Consider the following 11,083-nt stretch of genomic DNA (forward strand, 5'->3'; position numbering starts at 1 on the left):
TCATCTTGCATGAAATAAACCTATTAGAGACAAAATAAACTATTCAATCAAGATCTTATTACCGAGATCACCAATCATACCACCAGTGACTTGTAGAGTTAACCTGGGGGTGAAAGGGTTAACATAGTGACTTTTGTGAGTCATAATTGTAACACACCAAACTTTTGGAACCTCTAATATTTAATGTTATGTTTATTTTATCCCAAGTAATATTATTGGGGTTGAAAATTTGAAGCATTATATTATAATTATCTTTAATATAAATTTTGAAATATATGTGTGTTTCTTTGAACAAAGTTGTCTTTTTAGTTATTTATGTAGTGTAATAAATATATTGATAATCCTATTTGAAAAACAAAATAATTAAATTTTTGGCATAAAAGTAGGAAATTTTTAAAATATGTCTAGGTTCTATGAACCTTTGCCTTTTAATTAAACACACATGACATGAAGAGACACCATAATGTTTACCCAATAGAACTACATTTAATTTTTTTGAAATTATAATATCATTTAATATCATTAGTGGGGTGGTTGAAAATTTGAAGTATTATATTATATTTAAACATAATAATAGGAATTACACAATAACATTTATTAATTAATTTAGAAATTCATACAAAAAAAATGAGAGAATTAATGAAATTAATTATTGTATAATAATATAATTGTTATAAATTTTTTTAAAAATTATTAAATAGTTTTTCGAAAATCCATATCGAGAAAAAATATTGGAATTAATTAATCATGGAAAAAATCTATTTTGGGCTTAATATTAATATTATTAATTTGATAAATAATAATTTGGTAATATTCTTAGAAAATACCAAAATCTGGAGAAATTAAGCTTAATAAGTACAATTGTGGAATTTCTTTAATTTAATTAAATTCCAAATATTAGGTTAATTATTAAAAGTATTTAGATACATTTGAATAATTTAGTGTCACACTTAGATGTGATAAAGTAGGTAAATATCACTTTTGATAAGTGGTTTTAGGTTTTCAGATTTAAAAAGAGAGAGGTAGTTGAGGAAATTGGAGCACATGAGGCTAGACATTGTGAGAGTCACTGAGAGAGTTTGAAGTGGGGACCAAGTTTTGGAAAATGTGGTTATGCTCTAATATAGTTTTCATTTGCAGAGTCTAGAACCAAAAAGCTATTATCTTTCTCTCTCTTCTCTTCTTTTCTCTTTGTCGAACCAAAAATCTATTTTTTTTTCTTCATTTTTTCTTACAACTCCAAGCTTCCATAATCACCTCCATGAATGCGTAAGGGAATAGGGTCTCTATAGAAGCTTTTGTTTGGAGATCTAGTACATGCATATTGATTTTGTTATCCCCAAAAATTGGAGATCGATGACGTGACAATAGAAGTGACAAGTGGCAGTGCATGGTCCGTAAACGACACATTAATAGTCAATAAATATATTGGCTCCTCAGAGTTGTGATAAAGTGATCTGGCATAGGAGTGACCCGGTAGACCAATGAAGAATTTTGACTGGCCAGTCAAGTGTCATAACCGACTAGGCATGACCTTGTTCGACCAGTCATATGATTTTCTGCCCATGCATGACCTTGTTTGCCCAGTCATGACCATGTCCGACCAGTCATAACCATGTTCGACCAGTCATGACCTGTCTGCCCAGCCAAGTGCATGTCTGCCCAGTGAAGGTTTGGCCGACCAGACTGAATGTGATATGGATCGACTAGATAGAGCAGAATTATGTCAAGATTCCCAGAAACGACTTCAACAAGAATCGGTCTTGGCATACGCAGGAATCTCTCAATTTATTCCACAAATTTAGTGTATTGTTATATTTTGAATATTATTGTAATTTTAATATAATGAGAATAATAAAATATCCCGATTATGGGGGATATCATCTGTACGATCCTGAGCCTATAAATACAAGGCTTATGGCATCATAAAGAGGACTTTGGAACTTTTGATTCGAATTCTTATTTTCTAGAGAGAGAGAGTACTTGTATTTGAGAGAATTCTTGTATTCTTGTAATCTGCACTGAAGAAACTCAGTTGAATCAGGTTCATCTGATCTTGAGTGCAGACCTATAATCATAACTCTAAGTGGATTAGGCTATTACCAACACATTGGGGCTGAACCACTATAAAAATCGTCTGTGTCGTTCATTTCTCTTGAAGGTTTTTATCGTTTATGACGTCTACACGTCGTTGGCCAAAAACGCGGTCAACATTTTGGTGCTTTCATTGAGAGCCTAAAGAGAAAGACAGACGATCCCTGAAGTATTATGGCGCCTAAGAACACCAATGCGGCCTCCAAGAAGACAGGCTCCTCTAAAGAGCCTGCTAGATCAGATGGTCCTGGCCCACAAGACCATGAGACTAAGCCTAGGGTCATGCTTGAGGACGTGACTCCAGAAGTCGAAGAACTCCAGGAAACCATGGGGGCCTTCCAGGAGGAGATGGCACATTTCCACGCCAGACAAGAGGCGTTCGCTGAAGAGATGGCCAGGCAGAAAGCCGCGTTAGAGCAGCAAAGGCGTGATATGGAGGCCAGGAGCGAAAAGCTCAGACAACAACAGGAGGAGGTCAACCAGAGACATCATGAAGCAGCACTTGCTCTAGAAGCGGCTACCCAATTGGCCCAAGCCAATGCTCAAGCTGCAGCACAAGAAGCCACCCAGGGAGCAAGAAATAATAACGTTGGTCGGAGGACCACTGAAAGAGCCGATTCTCGAGGACCGGGCAGAAGCAGGAGTAACCCCCCTGGTCGGGAAGATGATGGGGACCGATCCAGAACTGCCTTGACGCAAAGGGAGCACTCTAGAACCCCCTGCAGGAGCCACCGATCAGATACTTCTAGATCAGGAAGTCACCGGTCGGGCAGTAAAAAGACCGCACCCAGGCAGGATCAGACCAAGACTCCTCGAGAGAAGAGGACTTCACAATTCAAAGATGGGCATGGTCGTGATGAGGCTGATAGTCATCACACCGATCAGTCAAAGGAAAAGGAGGGCAATGACCAACAAGGAGGAAAAGACTGCTCAGGACGTACTGAAAGGCCTCCACTACACCCCGGCCAGCAGCGTAGTGGGAAAGAGCAAGTCCCGCGTAGTAAGCCCTCTGGGAAATCGAAGAGTACGGTGTTCGATCGAGCAGGAGAGCATGCTTCCAGGAAGGATCTAAGGGATGTTATCACCAACAAGAGGAGGACCGTCCCGGTCGAAGGGCAAAATCTAGACCACCCTGCCAGTCAAGTAGAAATACTTGACGACGGCGCGCCAGATGGTAATGCCCGACCAGGCGGTCAAGATCTTGGAACTTCATCAGTTGCACCAGCCATCCAAGCCCAGCTGGATGTACTAGTAGCTGCAGTGCAAGGTTTGTCAAAACGACCTTCCGGGATAGATGCGATAGACCACCAGAGTGGCAACCCATTTTGTGCCCGGATTAGAGCAGCCCAGCCACCGGAAAAATATAAAGCACCGATTCTGCCAGTATATACAGAAAAGGCAGATCCCATCAGACATATTGGGAAGTTCGAGGACCAGATGGAATTGCTAAGTGACGATTATCGGTGTAGAGTTTTCCCAACTACATTGTCGGATACTGCCCAGGAATGGTATTGGAAGTTTAAGCCAAACTCCATTACCTCTTGGGAAGCATTCAGGAAGGAGTTTTGCAGACAATTCAACACTGCCCGGACTCCACCAGTTTATGCCAACCACTTGGCAGATATCAAACAAGGAAAAGATGAGTCTCTAAAGAACTATATACAGAGATTCATGAGAGAAGCCAATAGAGCAACTGCTGTAGGAGACGAGGGGAAGATGGTTGCCATATCTGCTGGGATAACTTATCGGAGCCCTTTGTGGGACAGTATACATAGAAATCCAATTTCAACACTTCAACAATTTCTTGACCGGGCGGATAAGTATATGAAATTGGACGATGCAATAGAGAAAGAGGAGAATGGCATAAATAATCCGGGTGGATCAATTGACTCTGGTGGAAGGAAATGTGGAAATAACGGGTCTGACCACCATGAGGAAAAGAAAGCAAAGTTGAATTCAAGTGAAAAGCCAACCAAGTATGAGCCTCAATTCACTAACTACACCACTCTCTCGGCTAGCCGAGCGGAAATATATCTTGCTAGTCATGAGGAGGTTCCCTATAAGAAACCTCCACCCATCAGGAAAGAGATGAGGAAGAGAGACATGAATAAGTTTTGTCGTTTCCATGGAGATTATGGTCACGACACGAATGAATGAAATCACCTCAAGGACGAGATAGAATTTCTTCTCCGGTCGGGAAAGTTGAGGAAGTATCGGGCAGAGACCCCCCAAGGAGAAGGAGGTAGCAGCAATCCTGGTTTCAAGCGAAAAAGATCTCCACCCTTGCAGCCCGGACCTATGGACTTTACCTTAGATACTATATGTGGAGGTCCACACTTGGTTGAGGAAAGTAACGAAGCAAAGGAGAAGTATGCTGAGCAGGAGTGCTAGGATCAGAAACCACTGGAGTGGCGAGCATCGAAGGATATATTATTTCTAAATACCTCTTTCAGAGTGGTAGCTTGATTTCGAGTTGTTTGACTTGTTATTTAAGTTTGGTTTATGAGTTAGTTATTTGCTAACCAGTCATTTTATTTTTGAACAATTTTGGTTGTTTAAGACTCGTTATTAGACATGTTTTGTCCTTTTTAATTTACGAGTAATAAAAGAGACTACGCGCAGCATGGTCGATTCTTGCTACAAATATGCATGTGTGTTAGTTATCCAAGCAGTGTTCAACTGGTCGGTAAAATCGGACAGTGTTCAACTGGTCGATACGTTCAAGCAGTGTTCAACTGCTCAAATATTTTCCATATAGTCTATGTGTTTCACGAGTAATTAACTGCTCGAACAGATTCGGTCAAGTAGCAAGTGACTAAGGATCTTTCAACCCTTGATCACCTGGGGGGCACATGGGGTATACTGGTATATAATTTAACACAGGCAATAAGAGCACGAGTTAATATATCTATTTTTAGGCTGACTTGTAAATTTTCGAAGTCCAAAAAGGCCATTAAGCTAACTTGTTTGACAAAGCTTAAGTAACTTGGAATTTTTTAAAATTTCAAGTTAGGAGCAGATATTCGTGTGACAGTAAACATTATGCTCATAAAATGTTAGAGCAATAAGAGTGTGAGAAAGTATACTAAGTATGGACTTATGAAATGTCTAGAATTTCTAAGTTAGAAAACTAAGTACTCATGCGAAAATATAAGGCATACATCAGAGTGACTTTACTATTCACAAAAAACTTATAACTTTTTAAGTCTAAAAAGACTTAGAATGTTTTAAGTTAACAAAGAAAAGTAAAGTATAAATGCCAACAGCTCGGTTGTACGAGAAAAATATCAAAGCTGCTAAGCAACAATTGTCTTCACAACAAAAAAGAGAACTGCTGGCAAAGTACATAGTCTAGTTGATCAGGTGCAACGTTTACCTGGTCGGGAGGGATACAACTTCCCTGGTCAGCTGAGCATGTATCACTGGTCGGGTAGGAAACTCTATTGTTGAGCATGACTAACAACGAAGAGTCGCTACTTGGAGGAGTATCGCTCGATTGCGGGATGAAAGTATCAGAATGCGTGTGGTTATCACCTCCCCTATAGTCGAAGCGATTCCTCTACAAAAAATAAAAATGGGGAGGTGAGTAACCATACAAATATAATTCAATAGAGCAGTGTTTATTTTTCTACTTAGAAAAAATTTATCTAAGAAGAAAAATTTTAGCATTCATGGGAAAAAATAAATTTAGTGCCTAAAAGTGCCTAAAAAGTGACCCATGTCCGTGGTGTGTCCGAGGGGCACGCTGAAGGTGCTCGACCAGCAGAACTTGTGTCCGAGGGGATGCGTCTGGGTGCCGAGCTGCTGCCGTGCCTGTCCGAGCGGATGCTGCGTGCCATCTGAGCTACTGCCGCACCTAGGTCCGAGGAGATGCGCGCCTGCTGTCCAAGGAGTCGCGTGTGGTGTCCGCTCGGAGCTGTGCGCCTGGTCCGAGGAGATGCGTGCCTGGGGTCCGAGGAGCTGCGCCTCATCCGAGTTGTGTGCCTGGTCCGAGGAGCTGCACACCTTGTGTCCGAGGAGCTGAGGGATCTAGTTCGAGCATCTCAAGCATCCGAGGGTGCGTGTCCGAGGTGCCGAGGGCCCTAGTCCGAGCCCATGCTTAGGCATCCGATCGGACTAGAATTTCTGAACAATTCCAAGAACAATGGCCAATCGACCATACCCCAACATACCATAAACCCATTCCGAAAAGCAAAGCCCTAAATTCCATCTAGCACAAACACCATTTCTCATCCAAAACACATACTGCAACAAGATCAAAAAATAGAATTTGAAGAAATCAAAAGGCAAGTTCAGTCGTGGGTTTACGTGAAAGTTATCGACCGGATAGGAGCTTTTGAATGACCTCAAGAACATTTTGCTAGAAGAAAAGTTTATCATACAAGAAAATCGTATAATAAACTTGGGGGGCAAATGTTATCTCCAAAAATTGGAGATCGATGACGTGGCAATAGAAGTGACAAGTGGCAGTGCATGGTCCATAAACGACACATTAATAGTCAATAAATATATTGGCTCCTCAGAGTTGTGATAAAGTGATGTGGCTTAGGAGTGACCCAGTAGACCAATGAAGAATTTTGACTGGCCAGTCAAGTGTCATGACCGACCAGGCATGACCTTGTCCGACCAGTCATATGATTGTCTGCCCAGGCATGAACTTGTCTGCCCAGGCATGACCTTGTCTGCCCAGTCATGACCATGTCTGACCAGTCATAACCTGTCTGCCCAGTCAAGTGCATGTCTGCCCAGTTAAATGCGTATCTGCCCAGTGAAGGTTTGGCCGACCAGACGGAATGTGATATGGATCGACTAGATAGAGCAGGATTACGTCAAGATTCCTAGAAACGGCTTCAACAAGAATCGGTCTTGGCATACGCGGGAATCTCTCAATTTATTCCACAAATTTAGTGTATTGTTATATTTTTAATATTATTGTAATTTTAATATAATGAGAATAATAAAATATCCCGATTATGGGGGATATCATATGTACGATCCTGAGCCTATAAATACAAGGCTTATGGCATCATAAAGAGGACTTTGGAAATTTTTATTCGAATTCTTGTTTTCTAGAGAGAGAGAGAGTACTTGTATTTGAGAGAATTCTTGTAATCTGCACTGAAGAAACTCAGTTGACTTAGGTTCATCTGATCTTGAGTGCAGACCTATAATCACAACTCTAAGTGGATTAGGCTATTACCAACATATTGAGGTTGAACCACTATAAAAATCGTCTGTGTCGTTTATTTCTCTTGAATGTTTTTATCGCTTATGACGTCTACACATCGTTGGCCAAAAACGCAGTCAACAGATTTGAAGATTATACAAGGTGAGTTCTAGTTAGGGTTTCAAGCTATATCATTTTCGTCTTTTACTTCTTAGTACTGAATTTGATCTAACCTTTGGGGTATTTGGGGAGGTGTTTTGAAGGTGTTCACAGGATCAAGAGGGGCCCGAAAGTGAGGAATTCAACATTTTCAATCAAGGGCTAGGGATATCTAAAATCTGACAGTTGTGTTCTGATTTTCGACAGGTCTAGCTCCTCCAAAATACTATATTCTATTTGATAAATCCATTATTTATGAATATTAGATGATTATAGACTCCTTAAGGTTAAGAACTCTTTAAGTTATGGTCATTACATGTTTGATATGTAAAATTATTTTTTACTTTGGCAAAATTGACCTACGGCATTGGGGACATTTTACATATCAATTATTGTTATTTTGAAACAATGCTTTAATATTTTTACATTTGTTTTATTGTCTTTTGGTGTTATCTAGAATGTTTTCTCTTGTTTTTATATTGTGTTTTGTTCAATTTTTATCAATGGAAGTTATTTTTGGGACATTAATTTATTTTCATGAATGATATTTCAATTATGACCGAGAAACATACTTTTAGTCATGATTCTTTTTTTAATATTAAAATTTAACAATTAATTTTGAAAAAAAAAAATCATGAACTAAGATAATATAAATGGTTTCCTTCATAAATTAATTAATAAAGATAATTTCTTATTGGTCAAATATTTTGTCTAAGAGATTAAATATCTTTCTTCAAGAAAATAAATCTAATCTTTTAAATAATAAATCTCTTACAATGTTCCAATATCAAAATTTATTTTGAATTAATTACTCAATTTAATTTCACCTTCAAACTATGAAATATGAAGAATTGCATATCTAAGAAATGTTATTTTGATTAGGTAAATTAAAATTTTCAAAAATATATAAAGTTTTCTTTTGTGCCATTATTTCAAAAAAAAAATGAAGGTATTTTTTTAATTAAATACCAATAATTATCTCAACTTTGAAGAAAAATAATATCAAAAGTCCCCTTTTAAATTTTGTTTGATTTATTTTGGTAATTTAATATCATTAACTAACCAAATTTATTATTGGCCGAAAAAATTAATAGCATTTTTTAATTTATTCTCTATCCTAAAAATGAAAATATCAATAGCTGGTTTCTTAAATTGGTGGCCATCTTTAGCAAGATGTAAATTTTGTGTCAAATTTAGCACAAAAATGAGTTAATGTTATATTTTGCACTAGCTTTTTAACACTCTATTAGAAATGCTCTAAATAGCTAAGTTGATCTTATTTAACATTATTTTTTTTAAAAACAAAAAATTAATTAAATGTATGTAGTCGAATTTCTCCCATTTTTTAGTAAATTGGCAACTAAATTAACTACAATATTAAATAGACAACAATGTTGTTTCCAATCATTAATTCATAGAGACATTTCATATTATTAATTCAATATAATAATGGGAAGATAAATAGTCATTAAATAATTGTCATTATTTACTTTAATGCTATTTGCAGCATTAAATCACGCTAGATGTAACATTAAATCTCACATTAATGCTTTTTCATTTTTCAAATTTTACTTTTTCTAATTTTGCTTGATAGAAGCATTCTCTTCTTTCCTTGCTCTCTCCATTCTTCCTTCTCTCGATTTGGTCATGGTTCATGCACCATTTTGTACCCGAAGCTTCGACCACAACATCGATTGCTGAAAGCTGCCAGCATCGTCCATCGAATACATTCTAAGCCTTATCGCTGCTTGTCCATGGCTGGGTCCGCCTTTGCTCTTCAGCGCCTTGCTCCGCCTCCACCTTTGACTTTTCTTGACCATTGTCCATCCAATGCTCCACCTCCACTCTTCATCATTGGTCAAATATTTTGTTATTCATTTTATTCTGTGTACCGTTCTCGTTTTGTTTTAGGATTTTTTTCCCTATTTTTTAACAAAGAACAATTTTCAAATCTATGATGATTTAAGGTAGTTTTTAAATTTTTTTTTTTTGGTTATTGCAGTGTGTTTGAACTTTTTTTATTATTTATTTGATTAGGATATTAATTTACCCTTGTGTATAGTTAACCTACCTTATCCTTAACTATGGTTAGTTATACTAACCGATTTCCCCTACTGATTATATATGTACCCCAATCAGCTTTTGTAAAATAATAATATACAAGAAATCCTTTTGGTCACTCTCTGAATATATTTTCTAATATGGTATCATCCAGAACACAACCCCAAACTGATTCTTTAACCCTTTCTTCTCCTTCGCTTCTCCCATGGCACGAACAAGAAACAAACCTCAACGGGAGCAACCTTCCTCCTCCATAGATTCCGACGTGCTGCCTCCCTCTCAGATGTCGACCACTACTGGACAGTGGACCACTTTGACTGCTTCCGATCCACCTCTGCGTGATCGACCTGCTCAAGAAGATGCCAACAATCCCTACTTCATGGGCACTGGAGACCACCCAGGTCTGATCTTAGCTTCTCCACCTCTCAAAGACACCAATTTTCAACAGTGGGCTCGTGACTTCAAGCTCTCCGTGGGTGTGAAGAACAAAATTGGCTTCCTCACTAGAACCATTCCCCAACCCTCTTCTGATCACCATTTGTTTGATCCCTTGAGCAGATGTAATCAAATGGTTATGTCTTGGATTATTCACCCAGTTTCACCAGAAATCAAGAGCAGTATCATCTATCTTGATTCTGCTGCTGTAATGTGGACTGAGTTAAACACAAGATTCAATCAAGGAAATGAGCCTCGCATCTTTGATCTTCGGACACCTCTCATATTGCTTCATCAAGGAGATGATTTCGTTAGTGCCTATTTCACTAAACTGAAAGCAATTTGGGATGAGATTAATGAACTCCGACCAAGAACGCCATGTACTTGTGCTGCTGCCAATGATAGCCTTGAACTACAGAATCTTGAGCAAGTTTTGCAATTTCTTACGGGATTGAATGAGTCCTACCATGTCGTTCGACCTCAGGTTCTTCTTCTTGATCCTTTTCCCTCTATTTATAAAAAAATTTCCACCATTGTGCAAGAAGAAAGATTGAGGAAGATAAGGCCCTTGGCTACCACCAATCTCATTGCTGCATCTACTTCCAACCCACCGTCACTTCCGCCATCAAGAACAAAGAAGATGAGGCCTACTTGCTCTCACTGTCAAAAGCCGGGACACCTTAAAGAAAAATGCTACTTCATCCATGGTTTTCCTCCTGGATATGGCACCAAAAATGTCAACAATAAGCCTACTGTCCATCCAGTTACTGCCTCTGTTTTACCTTCTCCTGAACTGGGCAGTCAAGCGGCTATATAGAATTTAATTGCTATGCTCAGCACTCAGCTTCAGCAAGCCCATGCTCCCAATGCCGAGACACAACCTGTGATCTCCAACATTTCTAGTAACTTTGTATCTCTTTCTCATGATTATTGGGTTATTGACAGTGGTGCTACTCACCATGTTAGTTGCAATTTCCAAATTTTTACATCTTTTTCTAACCTCACAATAGCCTCTTATCTTACTTTGCCGAATGGTTTGAGAATAAAAGTGTGTAAATCTGGTACTGTAAAAATAAACAAAAATATGACCCTAAATAATGTCTTATATGTCCTAGATTTCCAATTAAATTTACTATATGTACCTGCCTTGTTATACACTCACAATCG

At 38.4% G+C, this 11,083-nt stretch overlaps 1 protein-coding gene across 1 annotated transcript; it reads left to right on the forward strand.

Moving 5' to 3' along the window:
• The first annotated feature begins 9,686 nt into the window (after positions 1-9,686).
• Positions 9,687-10,733, forward strand: LOC133800146 (uncharacterized). The gene has a single exon (XM_062238108.1). The coding sequence runs from the start codon at positions 9,687-9,689 to the stop codon at positions 10,731-10,733; it is 1,047 nt and encodes a 348-aa protein (XP_062094092.1).
• Positions 10,734-11,083: the final 350 nt, after the last annotated feature.

Source organism: Humulus lupulus, chromosome 9 (genome assembly GCF_963169125.1).
Source record: "Humulus lupulus chromosome 9, drHumLupu1.1, whole genome shotgun sequence".
NCBI lineage: Eukaryota > Viridiplantae > Streptophyta > Magnoliopsida > Rosales > Cannabaceae > Humulus > Humulus lupulus.